This window comes from Mesoplodon mirus, assembly GCF_964341445.2.
Source record: "Mesoplodon mirus genome assembly, chromosome: 9".
Classification (NCBI taxonomy): domain Eukaryota; kingdom Metazoa; phylum Chordata; class Mammalia; order Artiodactyla; family Ziphiidae; genus Mesoplodon; species Mesoplodon mirus.
Genome location: NC_138985.1, coordinates 10,029,701 through 10,051,222, shown reverse-complemented (window position 1 = coordinate 10,051,222; position 21,522 = coordinate 10,029,701). Strand labels below are relative to the sequence as shown.

Below are 21,522 nucleotides of genomic sequence, written 5' to 3'. Positions count from 1 at the left end.
CCACCCGCTAATCACGAAGACACGGGGGACACTGCGGGCCGGAGTTTTTCTGGGACTCGCTTCCGTGTCCGTGTCCGTGTCCACAGTCTGGGATGTGTAGGACCCCGGGCCGTGCCCCGGCGCCGGGCATGCCGCCCCTGCCCTCGGGGTCCGGCGCGTCCATTCCCGGAGCCGCCGGGCCGGGCGCGCGCGGGCCTCGGGGCTCAGCTGTGCTGCTTTCTCTCCGCAGGGACGGCGGCTCCAGACTGGCGGCGGCGCGCCCCCGGGCTGTGAATGCGACTCGCCCCTCGACCTCGCTCCCCGCCCGCCCGGCCGCCGGGACGCGGTAGGGGTTGCCCAGCTGCACTGCGATGGCAGTTGGCGCGCTGTCCAGTTCCCTCCTGCTCACCTGCTGCCTGATGGTGGCTCTGTGCAGCCCGAGCATCCCGCTGGAGAAGCTGGCCCAGGCGCCCGAGCGGCCGGGCCAGGAGAAGCGCGAGCACGCGTCTCGGGACGGCCCGGGCCGGGTGAGCGAGCTCGGGCGCCCGGCGAGGGACGAGGGCGGCGGCGGCCGGGACTGGAAGGGCAAGGGCGGCCGCGAGGCGTGGAGCAGGCAGAAGCAGGCCTGGGCCGCCCAGGGCGGGGGCGCCGGGGCCGGGGACCTGCAGGGGCGGCCCCGCGGGGACACCCCGCACGAAGAGCCCCCGGCCGCCGCCGCCGCCGCCGCCCAGGACGCGGCGGGCCCAGACCCAGAGCCCACGCCCGAGCTGCCGGAGGAGTACGCGTACCCGGACTACCGCGGGAAGGGCTGCGTGGACGAGAGCGGCTTCGTGTACGCGATCGGGGAGAAGTTCGCGCCGGGCCCCTCGGCCTGCCCGTGCCTGTGCACCGAGGAGGGGCCGCTGTGCGCGCAGCCCGAGTGCCCGCGGCTGCACCCACGCTGCATCCACGTCGACACGAGTCAGTGCTGCCCACAGTGCAAGGAGAGGAAGAATTACTGCGAGTTCCGGGGCAAGACCTACCAGACCCTGGAGGAGTTCGTGGTAAGAGGCGAGCGCCCGGGCGACTTTGCCCGTCCCAGGAGAGGGTGAACCGGCTCTGAGTCCCCACTTTGGAGAAGAGGCGCTCTGTGGCTCTCAGAGGTGGGCGGCGCTGTGCCCGCGTCCCCTCAGCACGACCCCTCTTTTTCAGTGCGGAGGTAACTTTTGAAAGCCGTGTGCCCAGTCCACGTGCATTCGCTCGGTCTTCACGATAAAAGGGTTTCCTTAGAGTGAAGCCCGTGGCCCTAAGGCGAACAGCCCGAGCAAAATCACTGGCTGTACTTTTAACCTTAATTGGCCGCTCCTGAGTTAAAAGTGTTGCTGCCGAAATGCTCGCCCTGTTTTCAAACACAGGGTAATTTACCCTGCTGTTCGGGATGTGTTCTCGAGGTAATCGCTCATTAAGGGACTGTTCATCTAAATAAGCCGTTTCCCTAGATCATGTGCCGGGTATCAGGCAGATGTTCTAGAAATTAAAAGAAAAAAATGCTTGCTCAGTGGATGCCAAAACATAGTCGACAGCAAAAACAAGAAGGCCAGGTTACGGTTAAAAATGGTGTTATTTTAGGTGAGTACCGGTAATAATATTAGTAGCGCTATTTCCTGAATGCCTACTGTATGTTAGGCTCCAGGCTTCATGTTTCACCTGCATTAACTTAGTTAAACCTCAAGCCACGCAATAAAGTAGATTATTATCTACTATCTCCAGCTGATAAAGAAGAGGAAACTGAGACACAGAGTATTTTAAAAAGGTGTCGAAGGCAACACAGCTGTTAAGAAGCAGGTTCATGTGTCAAGCACGCTTTTACCCCCTACACTCTTAATTGAACCAAAAGCCCAGCCCCACAGGGGCACTTGTGCTGGCCGGGGGGTGAGCTCCCCCCGAAAGCCCTGCATCTTCACTACCGAGCCTGGGAGACAGCTGCACGGCTGCTCAGTCATTCCAGTCCCCCATGGTCGGCTCAGTCCAACTGGACTTGGCCAGTTGACTTTGGAATGCCAGAGGTTTCCCGGGCAGCAGAGGGCATCCTGGCACCTCCAGCCCCCAAAGCTGAACAAGGAGGCAGGTGCAAAGGAATCCTTCAGGGTGCCCAGACCATAGCCTCTGAGATCTGCAAGTTGAGAACGTGCCCAGGATGTGACAGCGTGTAGTGAGTTTTAGGAATGAATTCCTGAGTGTTGTAGAAATATTAATATAAAGCCGAGAAGGACAGATCTATAGGTAATGTAGAAAGTGTGGAGATGCTGGGATTTGGTCAGAAAAGATGAGTTTCCATTCTGGTTTTGCCACTAATCGGCTGCATGATGGGAACAAAACACATCTCCCCTCTGGCTTTCTTTTTCCTCATCTGTAAGGTAAGGGCCCGACATTCCTTAAGGCTCCTTGGAGTTCTAACAACCTGACACCCAGGGTTTATCTCCAGGCAAACCTGTTTAAGACAATTCTTGGCTTCAGCCCTTTGGAGAGGCAGACAACTTTGATGAGAACCTGCTAGGAACCAGGCCCTCTGCATACTACAGAAATAAGTCCGGAAGCCTGCCCTCAGAATGCTCCTGGAGGACTGGGGAGCCTGGCAGATGCCTCCCCAGATGTTCTGGGGTGCAGCCCGGAAGTGCATAAGTAAAGCTGGCCATGGGAGCTGGTGGAGCCCAGAGGAGGGGCCTTCTGTGTTGGCCTGGGACGGGGCTGTAGCCAAACGATTCTCTGGAGTTTTAAATTCATAGAAAAATCTAAGTGTTACAAGATCAAAGACAAGGGATTAGTTTTTAATTAATGCCATTTATTGTTTGCACTGTGTGTAGTTCCATAGTCATTTCTTATAAGTGTCCATGAGGTAGGCTGAGGAATTTCTAGCATTTTGCTCTCAAAAACCCAAATGCATCCCAGGGCAGCCATCACAGGTAGAAGGAAGAATTCAAACTTCAGTTCTGGTTATTCATTGCTAAGTGCTGGAGGCCATGAAGCTGCCTCTGTGTATGGGGGTGGGGGATCTTTTTTTTTTTTTTAATATCTTTATTGGAGTATAATTGCTTTACAGTGGTGTGTTAGTTTCTGCTTTATAACAAAGTGAATCAGCTGTACGTATACATATATCCCCATATCTCCTCCCTCTTGTGTCTCCCTCCCTCCCACCCTCCCTATCCCACCCCTCCAGGCGGTCACAAAGCACCGAGCTGATCTCCCTGTGCTCTGCGGCTGCTTCCCACTAGCTATTGGTTTTACATTTGGTATATGTGTACATGCCTTGTATTGGATTTCTGTTTTCAAAAACTGGTGCATAAGTAGAATGTGTTTCCCACTCTGAGATGGGAGATGATAGCAACTAAAGGGAGATTGGAAAGATTATAATCTCAGTAAGAATTAAAATACCAATAAAGCTATTTTTAGAGTATTAAGCGCATCTTTCATCTTCAAGTGATCCTTTGTTCTTAACTTTCATCCAATCATTACCAGCTGCTAGGATGACACTGTGCACAGCTGCTATAAAATTTTCATGATATTCCTGCTCCCATGATAGGTACAACTGCATAACGATTGCATTGTATATATCATGCTTGTTCATTCTGTTAGTATCAGGAACACCCATAAGGCATTTCCCTAACTTAGTGTGGCTTTGTGCAAGTTTCATTCCATGAACAAAAGAGGGTGCGGTGCTTCCTGGGAGTGTTGGGAGGATAAGCCTGGAGGGATATAGGGTCAGCTGTGAGTCCAGGGGTTCGTGGGGCACAACTGCTCCTGTAGCTGCTGTGGGTCCTCCAGGCTTCCAGGAGACCCATCAAGGCCTGCAGTTTGCACAGCACGCAGTACATGGAAGACAGGAAAGGAAAGCATTTTACATCTGAAGCGCTTTGCGCTTCTCTGAAAAAAATGTCATTCAGTGGAGGTCGTGGTGCCATAGGGTCATGTCTGGAACGCTCCTGATCATGGCCAGGTCAGGGGAGGTGAAAGGCAGGCCGGTTCTGGTCCTCTTTCCTCGGGAGGCACGCAGGCGCTTTCTGTTCTCTGCTTTCCGAGAGAGAGTAGGTTACTGAGGGAGGCTGGGAGCTCGTGGTGGGTGCCTGAGAAGGTGGAACCCCGGATCCTTGGGCCTGTGATGCTATTGTGCACATGTTCTGGACAGAGGGTGTCTCTTCCCTGCCCTGTGGTGCTTCTCTGTCCTGGGTATGTGTCTGCATCCCTGTGCCCGGTGCACATTGAGGCCAAACAAACCGAAACGTCAGAGTTCGGAGCCGAGAAAGGTTTATTTATCACAGGGCCATGCCAGGCGAATGGCTGGCTCATGCTCCGAAGACCCAGTGGGTTTCAGGGAAGAAGGTTTTATAGGCAAAACCTGGGGGGTGGGAGTCAGGGTGTGTAACCCTCCTCTGATTGGTTGGTGGTGAGGTCACAGGGCGGTGCTCCAGGGATCTGTGCTCAGCCTGAAGTCACCATCCTCCACCGGGACGGGGGCCTTAGTTCCTGCAGAAGAGCTCAGGGATATGTACCAGATATCTGTGCCCACCCCTCAGGAGGAGCTGGAACCCTCCCACATCCTGCCCTTCTGTTTCCTTCTGCGTTTCCTCACTCCCCTAATTAGTGACTGTTTGAATCTGCCCTTCGGAACTCAGGCAAGGTCTCGGAGGCAGAAACCGTTTTCCTACAAACAAGAAATAGAAAGCACAGAAAGGCTTTTGTACTTGGGAGGACCCCACAGTGTCCTGCTGGGTTTCTTCACTCTCTGCCCGGTTTTCTCTGTACTTCAGTCCTGTCTTTCCCCTTCTCACCAAGGCTCTTTACCCCATTCAAATCCCCATTCCTTACAGCCTGGTTGATCTCAGGCAGATGTCAGCAGAAGACCTTCAGTGAAATACCGCTAAGCTGCTAATAACAATTAGAGTAATACCCTCATCCCTCCAGGGGTGTTTGCAGTTTAATGTGTATATTCAGATAAAAACATAGTTACCAGTAGAATGTCCTCGACCGCCTCTGAAAGTGTACCGAGTGTCCTGTTCTTACACCAGCAGACCTCCAACTTTGAGTAAGGAAGCTGGTCTATTCGTTTGTACTTTTTACACATGAATGCTATTTCGTGTGCTCTCTTGCTTCCTGGGCTGCCATTTGTATAACAAAGTACCACAGACCCGTTGGTGGCTTAAACAATAGAAACTTACAGCTTCACAGCCGTGGAGGCCGGAAGTCTGAGGTCAAGGTGTGGGCAGGGCTGGTTCCTCCTGAGGCCTCTCTCCTGGGCGTGTGGACGGCCGTCTTCTCCCCGGGACCTCACACGGTCGTCCCTCTGTGCGTGTCTGTGCCCTGATCTCCTCTTCCTATAAGGCCACCCCTCATATTGGATCAGGGCCAACTCATATGACCTTATTTTACCTTAATTACCTCTGTAAAGACCTTGTCTCTAGATACAGTCACGTTCTGAGGTAGTGGGTTTAGGACTGCAACATCTGAGTTTGAGAGGGGACACAGTGCAGCCTGTAACATAGGATCAGTGACCACAGTTGACCTCGTAGGCCTGGGTTCAAGGAGGTGTAGGGAATGCAGTGGGGCAAGGATGCATCAACAAGTATGACTGGAAGAAAGAATTAGTCGAGAAAAGAGTGCTGGGTAATACACGGAACGCCTCATAAACACAATTAAGCCGCCCACCCAGATTATGGTGATTTAGTGTCTATTCCATTCTGAGATCCACTTCAGGAATTACTGTGCTACTTACTTATGTCAGTGGGTCCTTGTGTCATACGTATGAGGGCCTCACTTTTAAATTTGTCCCTGAGGGCTACCATACAGGCCAGCAGCAAGTCAAGTTTGAAATTCATTAATTAAAACACAATTCCATTTTGAGCAACAAAAGAACTTGCTCCCCTACTGGGAATCCTGATTTCTGGGGAACTGTGAAGACAGAAACAGGGTCTGTAAGCTTGTTTCCATGTTTCATAGAACCTAACAGAATGCATGTGACTCCCCGAGATACAGGAGAACTGAAATTTCACTTTGTTTTCGGTTGGGATGATATCAGTTCTGTGTGTCCACGTTGGTTACCGTAGCCAATCAGGAGGTCTGACTGGCAATTGTATTAAGTCTTAGAAGAAAAAGAGAAAATGAATTATTGATATGTGTTGCTTGCTGGGCTGTCATGCAAAGCATGGGGACTGTTGGACAGAAGATCAGTGAACGAGGTAGTCACAGGTGAGATGACCCGGGACCACTGAGTCACAAGCCTCTCCTGGGGCCTCAGCAGCTGACTTGTTGCAAAATCTCCTCTCTCAGAGTTTATTAATGACCAACAACTTGCATGAAATTTGGAATCAAAAGCTCCATCTCAACAGATCTCTACTGCAGTTATGAGCAAGTGCCAATAAAGAGAAAGACACAGTTCTCCATCTTTTTCAGTCTAATAGTATTTATATTCTTTTGGCTGCTGTTACTTAGACCAAAACGGTATTATTATTATTTTCCTTTGCCGAGGAACATGAACTAAGTTGTGTAAAGTCGGTGTTCTTTCCTGTAAGTCAGTTCCACGTGTGTGCTATTGCTACGACTGAGTTTGTTTTGGCTTCTAGGAAGATTTGGCAAATTCTGAACTTCTTAGTTTCTGCCTTTCTGTTCGATGCCATTTAAATGTTAACTTTTATTTTTTAAAGAAAGGAGAGTACATATGGTTTCCCTACACCTTTCAGATGTGTCCCTAACTCAGGTAGGGGAAACCTAATGTGAATGACTGTGCTTTTACATGCTCCATGCAGTACTTTATTTGCGTGTATGAGACAAATGCTATAAAAGTCCCCACGGGACATTTGGTCCTATCCAAAACTTCCATAAAACCTCTGGCCCATAAGATATTCCATCTCTGCCAAAAGGTCCTTGATATTTGCAAGACCATTTTGTCCAGTCCAAAACTTACATAAGATATTTGGTCCATAGCAGAAAGTCTTTGTAGCAACATGGATGGATCTAGAGATGATCATACTAAGTGAGGTAAACCAGGCAGAGAAAGACAAATATCATATTATATTGCTTACATGTGGAATCCAAAAACAGATACAAATGAACTTTTTACAAATAAGAAATAGACTCGCAGACACAGAAAACAAATTTATGCTTGCCAAAGGGGAAAGCAGGGGGAGAGATAAATTAAGAGTTTGGGATTAACACATACACACCACTATATATAAAATAGATAATCAACAACCACCTACTGTATAGCACAGGGAGCTGTATTCAGTATCTTGTAAAAACTGTAATGGAAAAGAATCTGAAAAATGATATATACTAATATAATATAATACTGAATCACTTTGCTGTACACCAGAAACTAACACAGCATTGTAAGTCAACTATATGTAATAAAAAAAGAAGAAAGGTCCTTGATATTTGGTCTTGTCCAAAGCCATTTGGCATGGACTCTTTGGATAGGACCGAATTTCAAGGACCTTTGGGGGTGGACCAAATGTCTTATGGAAGTTTTAGATAGGACCAATATCTGCTAACCTAAACGCTTAGTCTTTTATGTTGGGACGAAGGAAACCAACATTCATCCATTGCTTATATGTTTTATATGTTGGGGGGGCAGGGTTTACACAATAGACTGATGAGCTGGTGGTATTTTTTTTTTTAAAGGAGAGAAAACTAAGGTTTAAAACAGTTAAGTAACTTGACTGAAGTCATCAAGCTAGTGATGGGGGAGCCAGGATTTGAGTCCTGGTTTGCTGGACACTTCCTTCCAACTCTACCTCTTTACCTCCCTGATCCCGTGGGGATGGAGGGGCATTTTGTGTGTGGCTGGGAGAATTTCTGGTACACGGAAAAGGGAAGGCTTATACAGGCCTGGAGTGCCTGGCCCACTCTGAGTCCGGTAAACGCTGAATCAGTTTGGGTAAGTGTTCGTTTACGTGGACTTATGTTGTGTTTTGCTCAAGCCATTGAGGACAAGATGAATATCTGTGGCCTTCAAAGTATAAAATCTTGAGTTGTAAGAAAAGGAGCACTGATCCCAGGAGCTCCCTGAGGGCAAGGAGGGAGCTTCCAGCAGGCAGTGGACCGGGTACAAGATGGCGACCGTGGGTAGGACCTCAGAGGTCATCAGGCCCATGCGGGGGCAGACTGAAGGCCCAACAGCCAGCTCCGGCCCAGGAAGGTACTCTGCTTGGCTCAAGGCACATCAGATGTTTGTGTGATAGAGCAGACACTTAACACGTGAGAGGTTCTTACAAATACTCCAATTGCTGGTTTGTTGTGAGAACGGGGTGAGCCCCAGGTGGCAGCCATCTGCCAGGGCCAAGCTGCTCCTTGAGAAGGGCACTGGCTCCCCAGCTGACCACCTCCTCCCTTGGTGTGACTTACCCGGGGTCCTGCCGCCATGTGGCTTTGTCATGCCCTCTGTTCGCAAGTGGAGAAATTTCACCCTAGAAAATGGGTACCTTCTTCAAGATCAGGCAAGCTGGCAGCATCAGAGGAAGGAGGGACCCTGGCCCTGCTCTCCAGTACTGTCCTTCAGTTGGGGTGGGCAGTCGGTTTCTAGAACTTGGAGCACAGAGTCCTTACCCTCTGAAGACGTGAGCTCGTGTTCTGGTTCACCCCTGTGCCCGTGGGCGATACTCAGAACCTCCTTATTAGCTGGCGGGAAAACGTGGAGAGGATGCTGCTGTCCTTCACTTTGTAAGAAGGAAATGAGAGAGATGAGAGCCTGCAGAGCTCTGCACAAACAACAGAACAAAAGCCTGCTGCTCTTGTGGCCTGGGGAGCTGTGCATCTCAGGGGCGGTCCTGCCTCGGCACGGCGCTGGGTCGCCAGCAAGATGGCCTGTGCATTTCCTCACCATTAGAGAGTGACTCTAGGGGACTGTGTGTTCCCAGAAGTATTTCCTTCTCAGATCTGATAAGTCCCAGCAGAAAGCTCATGCTTGCATTTATTTATTCAAAAATACTTTTCTGAATAAATATTTGCAGGCATTGGGCTACATCCTGGATATACAGTGACAAACCGTCAGGTCCCTCCAATCAAGGGGCAGTGACCCTATAGAAAGTGATGTGCCCAGAGGTTGGTCAGCTGGGGTCGTGGTCTGCAGCGTAGGCAGGTGGAGGCCCCTCACCTAGATCCCAGTGCTGTTAATGCTTTGTGTTTAACTGACAGAGGAAGAAGGATCCTGGGGCAGCTTTCTAGGGAAAAGACCGGAGCCTGTTTCAGATAGCGTAGTTGTGAGACTGAGTAAAGGATACGGTTTTCCGCTCAAGTCTGCATCCCCTGTAGCCATCCTTCATGGCACGATTCTGATTATGTAGCCGGAAATCCTTCTTGCTGCTTATCTGTTCCAAGGCTGAGATCCTGCCAGCTGGATCTCACTTCTCCTTCTATTTCTGTCGGGCACTGGGGTGCGTCCAGGACAGAGGGTGCCTTTCGAATGGATGCAGAAAAGGATGATGTCAGGCATCTGCCTGTGGCCCTGCGAGCTCTCTGGGAAGCCCTGGGCCCGTGAAAATGCACAGCAATGGAAAATTAAGAGGCCGTGTGGCTCTGTGCGTTTCCCCTCATGGCAGAAATGATTTTACCTGGGAATATGGAAGACGCATAGGCTGAAAACCCACCGTTTAGAAAACTCATGAAATCCTGGATCTCATACAATAAAACACATCTTCTCAAATGCACAGCAGGAATGGCAAAAAAAAAAAAAGAGAGAAATTAGTCCATAGAGGTGGATGTATGAAACCAGAGAAGAAAGTCAGTCGTTCAGGGGAGGCTGTCTTAGGGTGTCCACTGATGCCCAGGGCCTGGACTCTTGGTACTCGAGGCCAGGCTACGCCACGTCACAAGTCTAGGGCCCCAGGTAGGGAGAGTCAGATCCAGGGTACCTCTCATAAAAGCAGACTCCCCAGAAGAGCCTGTCCTGCAAGAGGTCAGTGTAGACACACCCCCTGGATGGCCTCAGCACTGGGCAGAGCTGGAGGCTTCCCTCTCAGCAGTTGTACATGCCCTGCTCTGTATGTGGAGCTCCTAGTCATGCTTCCCTGAGTGCTCCGGATAATTCAGGTGGAATATTTTTATTTAAAGTGGTCCCAGGCTGGCAGGGCCCACAGGAATCTGACAAAGGCAAACACTCTCCAGCCACAGAGAATCCCCACAGATAAGGGTCCAAGGAATGTGATGTCAAAATAACAATTACACACAAGAGGAAAAAGCATCAGAAACAAGAGTCAGCCGAGACAAACACAGTCAGATCAGACCCAGATGTTGGGATACAAACGAGGATATTGTTTTATGCACAGAGAAATAAATACGGGAATCAAGTGGATGGGTAAACCACATCGGTATATACCAAGTACTTGCCAGCTTTGGAAAGGAATCACATCGAGCCTGTATAAAGGAATGCTACAGTAACTGGAACTAATCTTCAAGGGGAGGATTTGACAGCATGATAGGTGCAGCTTGTGAGATAATTTAGTGAATATGGGGGTAGATTTGAAGAAGTTGCCCAGAATGAAACACAGGTGCACGGATGGAACACAGGAAGGAAATGTTTTGGTACATGGAGCATAGGGAAAGAAGGTCTAACATACGTCCAATTAGAAGTTTGAAAGAAGTAGCAGAGAATGTGGAGAAGATGAAGCGATAGTGCCGGAGACTTTCTAGTTGAAAGACCCCTATTTCCTGATTCAGGAATCCCAGTGAATCTAAAGAACGATATATGTATGTGTGTGTATATATATCACACACACACATATTAAGTATATATAAAATATTTATGTATATATGTACATATATGTGTATACATATATATGTATGTATATGTATAAAACCACACCCAGTGATACTGCAGAACACCGGAGAGAAAGGAAACATTTTTTTTAAAAATTAATTTATTTATTTTTGGCTGCGTTGGGTCCTGTCTCTGCGCGAGGGCTTTCTCCAGTTGCAGCGAGCAGAGGCCACTCCTCATCGCGGTGCGCGGGGCTCTCACTACCACGGCCCCTCCCATTGTGGAGCACAGGCTCCAGACGCGCGGGCTCAGCAGCTGTGGCCCACGGACCCAGTCGCTCCGCGGCATGTGGGATCCTCCCAGACCAGGGCTCGAACCCGTGTCCCCTGCATCGGCAGGCAGATTCTCAACCACTGCGCCACCAGGGAAGCCCAGAAAGGAAACATTTTAAGAGGGACCACAGAGCAAAGACTTTATCTGCAAAATAACAGTAACTAGGCTGACCCCTGACATCTCGTCAAGAAGAGAAAATTTCCGCCAGGATTTCCCTGGAGGTCCAGTGGTTAACAGCCCATGTTCCCACTGCAGGGACCATGGGTTCAATCCCTGGTCAGGGAATTAAGATCCTGCAAACCACATGGCGCGGCCGAGAAAAAAGGAATAGAAAACCCAAAGCTGTAGAAGAACATCTTTAAAGAACAAAGAGGAAGTAAGCATTAATTCAATTTAAGTACCTGGCAAAACTATCTTTCAGGAAGGAGCCTGAACAAAAACATTTTTCAACAAAGATAGAGTGCATACTACCAAAAAACCTTTACTAAAAGAAGTTCCAGATGCAATCTAAAGGTTGAAATCCAGGAAGCAAAACAGGATCCCAGAAGCAGAGGCACAGAGTTAAGAAAGAAGGGATCAAAACCCATCCTTCACTAAACTGCAGATCAGTAGTTCTCAGCTGGGGTCTACATTGTCCCTACGAGGGAACTTTGGCCACATGTGGAGGCATCTGTGGTCGTCATAACTGGGGTGGGCAGATGTTACCGGCATCTGGTGGGTGGAGGCCAGACAGGCTGCTGGAATCCTACAGGGTACAGAACAGCCCAACAACCAATATCAAGGGTGCTGGGGCTGAGAACCCCGACTGCCGATTACAAAAGCGGGGTTCTCCAGGATGGTGACAGCTGAGCTGGTGGTAGGGCTGATGTTCCCCTGCCTTGCAGGGGTTGGTGTGTCCTGCACTGAAATTTGAGCTGTGAAATTTATCCTCAGGCAGGAGATGCCATTAAATACAACTTTTAAATGTTCTTGGAAAAAAATGATCGTTGGGGAGCTGGTGCAGCTTGAGGCCAAATTCTGAAATAGGTGACCATGTTCAAAGGCTCCTTCTGTCGTCCAGGGCTACAGGCCACAGGTGGCACCAAGCTCCAGTGGGCCGTGGCCAACTGCTCTGCCCTTCCTGGAAGAAAATCCAGACCCCTTCTAAGTGATATGCCCCCGGCTCCTGAAGCAGCTCAGAAAGAAATACTAACATACACCGTGCCAGACAGGTTTGCCCTCTGTGTCATGTCTTTGCTTTTGTCGGAGGTTGACATTGCTACACTCATTTCTATCTATCTCCCTGGTCCAACTTTAAAAACAGTTTCTTACTTACATTTTACTTTTAGATTTCATGCATTTTTTGAAAAAGTATCTCAATATGTTTGTTTCCGAAGGCTTGAGACAAAACACGCAGTTAGTTCCAAGCAAGCCAGGACTCCTATTTATTCATTCCTGCTAAGGTGTCAGGAGACATAGCTCTGTCCCCGGTCATGCTTTCTCACTGTTGACAGTTATGTTCTGGGGACACAGGGCCCTTGGCCAGTGGACGGCTGTCACCGTGGCACCTTTCCCCCCTGGGGCCGCAGTGTAGGGAGTCCCCAGCTGGCCAGGCTGCTGGCAGTCCCTTCCCACATGGAGCAGGGCCCCCCTGAGCACCTTTGCCTCAGTCGGCCTGTCGTTAAGCCGTGTCACACTTGGCAGAAATGTCAGGGAGAGTGGGGTCGGGAAAGAGAGAATTCTGACCAGGCTGCTGCCTTTCCCTGGGCCTGTGAGGAGCAAGGGACGCTGGTGGCCTGAGGGATAAACTGTACTGTGATGTCAACCCCTCAGCTCAGGTCACCTCCTGCAGCAGAGTCCCCTCTGGCCTCCTGTGCCCTCCAGGGAGTGAAAGAGATAAGCTCATCTTGCTCTAGGGTGACAGGACGCAGCAGCCGACACAACTGAGTGGTCAGCTCTCAGGGGTGCATCTGAGCTCAGAGATGGACCCGTTTCTTGTGAGTGAGCCCCACGGCCTCTTAAACCCCCGTGGAAAGGGACCTCATTAACTGGAGAAACCACTGGGCTGGCCTGTTGTAATGTCAGGATGCTTTGGAAGAGGCTCAGCTTCAAGGGGAAGTGCAGGGGCCAAAGGTGTGAGCCGAGGATGCCTGTGCCCCGTTCTCCCACCCTGGTCCAGCACTTGCTGGGTGATTGGCAGCTGAGGCAGGCTGATGGGAGCCGGGCTCCGACCTCAGATGTGTCCAGGTGGCCACGTCCTAGTTGGTGATGGAGAGCCTTGTTCCCGGAGCTGGGCCAGCTCTCCTCTCGTTAGCACAATTTTGTGTGCCGGACGCGCGGTGAGGCCAAACAAACTGAAACATCGGAGTTTGGAGAAGAGAAAGGTTTATTGCAGGGCCGTGCAAGGAGACCGGTGGCCCACGCCGTAAAAAGCCCCCCGAAGGGTTTCGGCAAACAGTTTTAAAAGCCAGGTGAGGGAGGGGGGCCGGTCGTAGGGTATGTGATCAGCTCGTGCACGATTCCCGGATTAGCTGATGGTGAGGTAACAGAGCAGGGTCACAGGGCTTCACGTTATCCATCCTTAGGCTCCAGGAGGCCGGGGCCTCTGGGTTTATGGTCATCAAGGAGTTAATATCTTCCATCTGGTGAGGGTTTTAGCATCTGCAAAACAACTCAGGAAATGTGCGTCAGATACTGTTATCTGGGTACTTCAGGGAGGCCCCACGGCAGAGGACATGGGGAGGGGTCTGTCCTGGGGACAGACAGACCCATGGGTCCTGCTCAGTTACACTCCGTCACCTTCACTGCTCCCTGCTTAGCGTTTAAACGTTGTTACTGCCATCTCAAATGAAGAATGATGAAAGGGAGCAGCATGGTTTTGTTTTCTTCGTGTGCATGCGTGTGTGTGTGTGTGTGTGTGTGTGTGTGTCTGTCTGTCTATATTAGGAAGAGATATGCACTTGAGTTTCAATGCATTAAGTGTTTTCCCCGTTTGCTGCAGTTCCCACCACTCCCTGTTAGGCACCTAGTTCACTGCCTCGTTTTCTTACATGACGAATCCCTGAAAGAATCTGAATTTGTGATCCCTGAGAGAACCAATCCCCACGTCACACCTCACACCCATCTTTTAAAAGCCTACTCTTGGAAGACAGTTAGTTTTAGTCATTTATATGTTAAAGGAAAACCATTTCCTTTTCATTGCTTCTTTCTGCTAAGGATGACTTATCCTTAATCTTTTATACTAATTCTAAAAAAAAGGATTTAGTGCTTCCCATGTTTTTGGGGTACACGGGCCTCTCACTGTTGTGGCCTCTCCCGTTGCGGACCACAGGTTCTGGACGCGCAGGTTCAGCGGCCATGGCTCACGGGCCTAGCTGCCCTGCGGCATGTGGGATCTTCCCGGACTGGGGCATGAACTCGTGTCCCCTGCATCGGCAGGCGGACTCTCAACCACTGCGCCACCAGTGAAGCCCGGTATTTCCCATGTTTTAAGAGGAGTTTGGCTTTAACAAAAGTGCCCCCAGCCCCAGTCCGTACGTGGTCATGCCCAGTTGGCATCACATCCGTTCTATTAAGGTCTTAATTTACAAATCTGTGACTAGGCAAAGTATCTATTAGAGATACTCCATCAAAATCTCGCCATCACCCATGCTCCCAAGTGGGAGGAGAGAGGCCCCATCTGACTGGGCCCAGGGTCCAGGGTAACACTCCAAGCCTATCTGCCTGTGGCCCTGGGGTTACTCTGAGCCTTGCTGGCCCCTTCTCCTCTCTGAAAGGCTCTGTTTGCAGCAGGCCAGGGCTGGGCGCCAGGGGCGGGTCCAGTGTGGGCACACACCTGCCTCCTCCACAGAAATGGGGGTGCACCTGCTGTCTTAGCTCAGGCTGCCAGAGCAAAATGCACGAGACTGGGTGCCTGAAACAACAGACATTTACTTCTCCTGGTTCTGGAGGCTCGAAGTCCAAGATCAAGGTGTCTGCAGGGTCTGGTTCTGCTGAGGACCTGCCTCCTGGCTTATACACCGCCGCCTACTCACCATGTCCTCACTTGGCGGGGAGAGGGCCCTCCTCCTCTCCTTACAAGGATGCTAATCCCACCCGCTGAGGGCCTCACCCTCGTGACCTTGGCCTCATCTAACGCTTATGACCTCCCAAAGGCTCCACCTCCAGAGGCCATTGCATTGGGGGTGAGGGCTTCACCATATGAGTTTAGGGGGAGCATTCAGTTTGTAACAGGAAGCCAGCAGGTTTTTACTACATGTGATGGGACTGTGTGATCTGTTAGGTCAGCACCCTTCCAGGACATTCCCCAGGTCTTCAGCCCAGAAGAAGCAGCCTTCTTCATTTTCATGTTTGCCACCAAGTGAAATACACCATGTAAACACTGCCTGCATCTTTCCCCTTGTAAGTGAGTTCCTGCATGATCCATATTTATCTGAGGGAACTATTCACAAGAGGATTTGAAAGACATTAGGGGGTCTTGCCTCAAGCTAAACTATAAAAGTCAGTCTTTGGTGGCTGAGAAGAAAGCAGTGCCTTGTCGGGTTGTCAGACTACTGTTGTTCTGTTCATCTGCTCTGTGGGTGTGTGTGGGTGTGTGTGGGTGTGTGTCTCTTCCTGAGGCTGGAAGCTGACAGCTCCTGGGGACAGTTCTTAATTAAGTCCCTTTGTGTGCAAATCCATTCTCTGACAGCCAGTAGAAAGACAAAAAGAACCAAACAAAACCAGAATCTTCTCTGAAGGCGCAGGAAGCAGCAGTTTGCTGTAGCTCCGTAGCCATTGACTTGTGCTGGAGGCTGGAAGGTGGCTGTGGATCAGGTTCATGTCAATTCGGGGCTGCTATTCCCAAGGGAGGGAAGATGGGGGGGGTGGGGACGGAGGGGCTGGAGCCCTCCCTGCTGGCCCTGATGGACAAGGGGAGCTCAGACAGCGGGCGGAGCCTGGGGGACATGGGCTGCTGGGTGGGCTCCTCTGTGTCTGGGTAGGACCCTGCTGCTTCCCAGGGTGGAGACAGAACCTTGCTCTAGTTTAAGATATTTCGGGTCGAGGAAACTTGAGTAAGGTTGGGAAAGGATTTAGTTTGAGGTGACGGTTGAAAAGAAAGCTGGGACCTGCATAGCATCTTCCAGGCGTCTTGCAGGGAGTCAGGGGAGGGTGGTCAGAGCAGGCAGGGTGGCCCAGGACATACTCATGAAGATGATATGTGAGCAGAGCCCGGTGGCCTGACCAGACCCTGCGTTCCGGCCGCTGCCTTTCCTTTCTATGTGGGTTTCTTGACAATTCACCCGACCCCTGAGTGGGTGTTCACCCCATAAAAAAGCAGAGTTGAAAAGCATTGCTCCTGTGTTTTCTTCCAGCTCCAAAATATCACAGCTCCAAGGTTATCAGAAGCTAATGAGACCTGTGGTTTAAGTAGAAGGGGATTCCCCTTCAGTGCATCGCACTCACCAGTGTGACCCCGGGCACTTTGGGGAAGACACTAAGCAGCTGGAAGGACACTTTCGCCATCTGGTGACGAAAGCGTGACAGTGGCTTTGGGAGGATGCTAGTCATCCAGGGCCAAGCCAAGGACTGCTTTCAGCGAAGGGCGATTTTAGCTCCTGCCTCTTGTTTCTTCTTTTTTTTCCTTTCTTTGTTTTTATTATTTTCAGATATCATTTGATTTTATCACATTACATTTTTGTTAAAATAAGATGAACATTATCCTATTAAAATATAACGTCAGAAAAATAAAGAGAGATTATTAAAGAAGTCACCATCCTTTTTGGGGAGAGAAGATATGCTTGAACAGAGGAATTCTTTTTTTTTTTTTAAGAAGATTATCTGATTGCAAAACTTTAACTTAGATTGTTGTTTTGGAGGTAAAGAAAAAAATGAACTGATAAAACGATATAGTCTCCAAACTCTAAAACACTTACTTTAGATTTTTATTTTGAGAACTACTGAAAAATTACTCCTGGAAAAAAAGGTTAAAATTTGTATTTATCTCTGTACACGGCAACTTGTTTCTTAATTGGAAGTTATCCGAATAATTATACAACAGGGTCATAATGTGTAAACAAAACTCAAATGCACAAACACTGAGATCTTGTTCTTTAGTCTTAGAACAATTCTTTTAGTTCTGCTGATGGTGGGAAACGTTATGCTTTCCAGTTTAGATTTCTAAGTCTCCTTGGGGTAGGTTCTCAGCCCCAGGAGGGAACCGTGGCGCCGGCGAGGCCCCTCCTTGTCTGTATGGTGCCCCTCTCCACCTGCTCTACCCTCCCCAGCTGACTTATCCACATTCCAGTCTGATCCCTTTCCTCTCCCTCCCACTCCAAGAAACAGCTTTGCTTTTAAAAGCCATAATATGCACACAGCTCGGCTGCCATCTGCCATTGCCTGCTTTTCTGTTAGTTTCTCTTTTTATGTGTCAGCTCCCCAGCCAGACTGGGCACAGAGGTGAGCGACTTGGGTGTGTCTTTGTATCTCTCTGTGAGAATACAGGATTCTGTTCCGGTCTTGAGCCTATGGGATTGGTCAGTGGAGGGTGGAGGGCCTGGTGGTGGGGCTGAGACGCCTGCTCTTGTATCGTTGCCCCGGAACCACGTGTGCAGAATCCCCAGCCCGCAGGGTGGGTGTGTCCACATTGTATATCTCCCACTTTTGGATTTGAAGTTTGTCCACTGGGTAAGTAGGAGAGTATGAGTCCTCAGCTACCCCTTATAAACGTTAGAGATATATAGGAAACACTGACACACAGAGTAGAATAGTTAGGAAAGATGTAATAGGCAGAGGGTGGTGTGACACCTGCTCCCCACGTGCAGGACTGGATTGCTCCAGAATCTCGAGGTTTTGCTTCCTGATCTCAGGCTGTGCACTTAGGGACCCTGTTTCTAGCCATGCCCTTTATGCACTTGTCAGATCCCTTCTGTAAAGCCTCTGCTTTCGTGTTTATATCGTCCTAGCATCTGTATCTTCTCTTCCATTTGTGGATTAAATGTGTAATCCACATCCTGGTCCCTCATAATGGAAAGATTTCTCTTTCTTCCCTTTGCCTCGTGTGTGGGTATCTAATCCTAGAGCAGCTCCTTACCGGGTGGTGAGCAGCCCTTCCGGAAGCAAAGCTGTAGATTTCATTTTGTATGTTTCTCCTCATGTGCTGTGCAAGTTAATTTCAGCTCCTCTGTCTTTCAATGGTTTCTTCCTTGACTCAGTCAATATTTATTGAGCCTGTGCAGCGTTTTGCATCAGCTCAGTTGCTCTAATCATCGGGGATGTGACAGAGACATGACACGCCCTGGCCCTTGAGTTGCACTGAATCTAGTTGGCAGCTGACTGCAGGCTGGGAGTCGGGCTCTAGTGACAGGACACAGCGCTCTTGGCCAGCACGCCCGGAGGAATTCAAGGGGTCCTGGGCTTATGGAGATTCAAAGGAAGCGGGGGGATCGGGAACTGGGAAAGACGAAGGGAGAGGGAAGCCCGGATTCCAGGGTTTCTCTTTGTTTTCATGTTAATCTTAGTTTGTGTCATTGTAGAATCCAACACTATGGGGGTTAGAAACATAAACGGAGCCTCTCTGGTGATGAACAAAATAGAGAAATGGAGAGAAGACTTTATTTTAGGTAGAATGGTTTTAACTGAGAAAGGTCTGGGCTGACACCTCTTAGCTCACAAATTAATCCCATCTTGAAAACGTTACAATTCCTTGGGAAGCTATGCTGGGATTTTCATGCCTCTCATTTGTTTGTTCCTGAGGAGGCATCTGCATTCAGCCTGGAATTAGTGGGGTTTCATGGCACCCACGCCAGCAACCACAGGACGAAGTTCCCGATCGGAAATATAATGTGGTTGCTCGTCAGAGAGTGGGATTCAGGTGACACAAGGCATCTTTGAGTTCTCACCCAGGCCACTGGCCTCTTCTGGCAGCACAGGACAGAAAGATGTGTTGAAGCTGGATTTAAGAAAAGTATGTTGGCCTTCCCAAGTAGGTGGGCATTCTGCTGGGTGCTGGAAGGTGCAGCTGTGTAGGCAGGATAGAGCAGGAGGAAGTGTCTGGAAATTAGTTTCTTTTTTTGTGCATGAATTTTCATAGCAGCTTGATGGGTAACAGCCCCAAACTAGAAACAACCCAAACGTCCATAAACAAGTAAATGGATAAACAAACTGTAGCATGTCTATACAATGGAATATTGTCAAAAAGGAATGACAGGATACAGCACAGACACATCTCAAAATAACTATGCCGAGTGAAAGAAATCAGGCAAGAAAGAGTACATGTATGAAATAAGTTTCTGCCTTCCAGAACGGAAAGACATTTGGGACACAGACAAGAGTGGGATTCAAACTCAACCTGCCTTCTGCTGTATTTCAGAGCCTGGTCCTTCTCATGGTTATGAAATGACACAAGGCAAAGCTCCTTATAGATAGATATCTAACTGCACCTGAGCCCATAAATGTGAAATACATGAGATAAAATACAACTGCTGACAAACAACTCGTATAGAAGCTCCTCCCAAGCCACCACTTACTTCATGTAGATCCTTTATGTATGAGGCCCTGAATGTAAGCAGTATCCATTAGGAAGGGCTCGTTCTACATCTGAGAACTGTTTCCCACGTAAATTATATTGCTTGTTCCTACTTAGTTGTTTAGAAACAGGCTCAGTATGTATTTTACAGCCCTTACTGCCTATGTACATGTGATACAGACATGTATGTCATTACTGAGCATTCTGAGGGTCTAACTAATTATGAAAATACTTTAGCTACCATCAGGTTAAGATCTTTCTTTTGCCTCTGCCGCGCACTTTGTATTCACGGCTGCTTCGTGGAAAACATGCTCAGACGTGTCTGTTCTTCATGGTTTTGCCGCAGGTTAGATCCACTTTGCAGCACTGTCGTTCATAAGCCACAGTCACTGGGGTGACTCTGAAAGCAGAGGGGGCCAGTGAGAGCCCTCGGCATCATCGGTACCTGGATCCGAGGCTGGTCCAGGCGCTGGCCCTTCGCCGGCCTTCCTAACCCCTCCCCCCCCGCCCGCCAGCCATCACCCATGTTCCCACCTTCCTGGAACTGGCATAAGTGGGTCTCATCCGTCTGGGCTCAGGACTGGGATGAATGAATGAAGAGCACAGAGCTTCCCTTTACTGTCACTCCCAATTCTGCAAGACTGAGCTCTTTTTCTCCAGCACAACGGTTGACTACTCCAGCCCCTAGTGGGTACCTTGAGAATGGCCCCTCTTCCCCAAATGCCCAGGTGTTCCTCTAGGTGCTTCATCTAAGTTCTGTACAAAACTCGATTTGCAACTGGAAGATGACAGAGGATGGCATTTCTGTCATCAGGCGTGTTAGACAAGGTGTAGGTGGCTATTGCTAGCAGGAGGGTTTGCAGAAACACACCTTAGAAGCTCACGTCCCTGCTCACAGATCCAGCAACGCACTGGGCATTCTTACCTTCGGTTTGCACAGAAGGACAAAGAATGTGGGTTGACAGGAGGCCTTCTGGTGCTTGAGCTGGTACCTGAGGGCTCTTCGGCTTGGGTGATGCTCAGACCTGGTGCCTGGAATCAGAGCAGTAATGTGGAATCCAGTCAGGGTCTGGGCAGACCGACCTCCCACCAGGGTCCCAGACGCCGGAGCTGGCTGCCCCACCTGCTACCACCATGGGGTGTGGGGTGGATCCCAGCCACACGAGTGGTCTGGGGCAGACAGAGCAGGGCTGGGAGCTGAGGCCGGGGAGGGACACGCACACACACCCGTGACCCTCACTCTAAGCCTCAACTCTGATTTTTGAGAAGTAAACAAACCTCCACATAGTTGAACCAGGATTTCCAAATGGGTAGTGATAGTAAAACCCACAGTTCAATTTTTGATCACGTTGCAGACCTTTCAGAATTTAGCAGTCCCGGCTGCGTGTGTGGTTTGAGCATGTCTCTGTGGTGGGAGAGGGCGATGTTTCAGGCCCAGAGCAGGAAGGAGGGTTTAGTTTGAAGCCCTGCCCAGGAAGCGGCCAGGAGGGGCTCCTCGGGGCCTGTGACGATGCCTTTCTGGTTTGAAGTTGCACCTTTGTTGTTCTCCTGAAGCCCTGTCCTGGGGACAGCACAGAAGGGCCCTTCTCTCCATTCAAATTCCAAACCCAAGTGGGGCTTTTCCTGCTCCCTACAGAACAGGAAGCGGGTGGGAAGGGCCAGGGGCTCGAGCCGGAGCCCTGTCTCTGATGAAAGGTCCGCCCACAGCCTTCCAGAACAGGAAGGGCCGCGCCCCTTTCTTGAGGACAGACCCCAGTCGTCCCCGGCCCTCTTTGCTCCTTCCTGACTATCCAGCCCTCCAGATGGGACCGTCCTCACCTCACCCGGGGCAGGGGCTGCCTCCCCACCGTCTGACCCAGCGGGCGAGTGCCCTCCAGACTGTGTGTCCCGCCCTGGAGGGGGCAGTGAGGAGTCTTACGGTGTTCCAGAAGCAGGGCGTGGTCAGCTCCTGGACATTCTCTGATTGGCTGCTGGTGAGGTCATCGGGAGTCGGCATCCTCAA

The 21,522-nt window shown here is 50.0% G+C and overlaps 1 protein-coding gene across 2 annotated transcripts in view; it reads left to right on the top strand.

Annotated features, from left to right (window-relative positions):
* The window catches only part of VWC2 (von Willebrand factor C domain containing 2), a 120,290-nt gene that overhangs the window by 1,847 nt on the left and 96,921 nt on the right, over positions 1 to 21,522 (top strand). For both annotated transcript variants that reach the window (XM_082632309.1, XM_082632308.1), the window contains exon 2: positions 230 to 1,022. In XM_082632309.1, coding sequence (XP_082488435.1) covers positions 351 to 1,022 — 672 coding nt within the window. In that variant the 5' untranslated portion in view covers positions 230 to 350. The remainder of the gene's footprint in view (positions 1 to 229; positions 1,023 to 21,522) is intronic.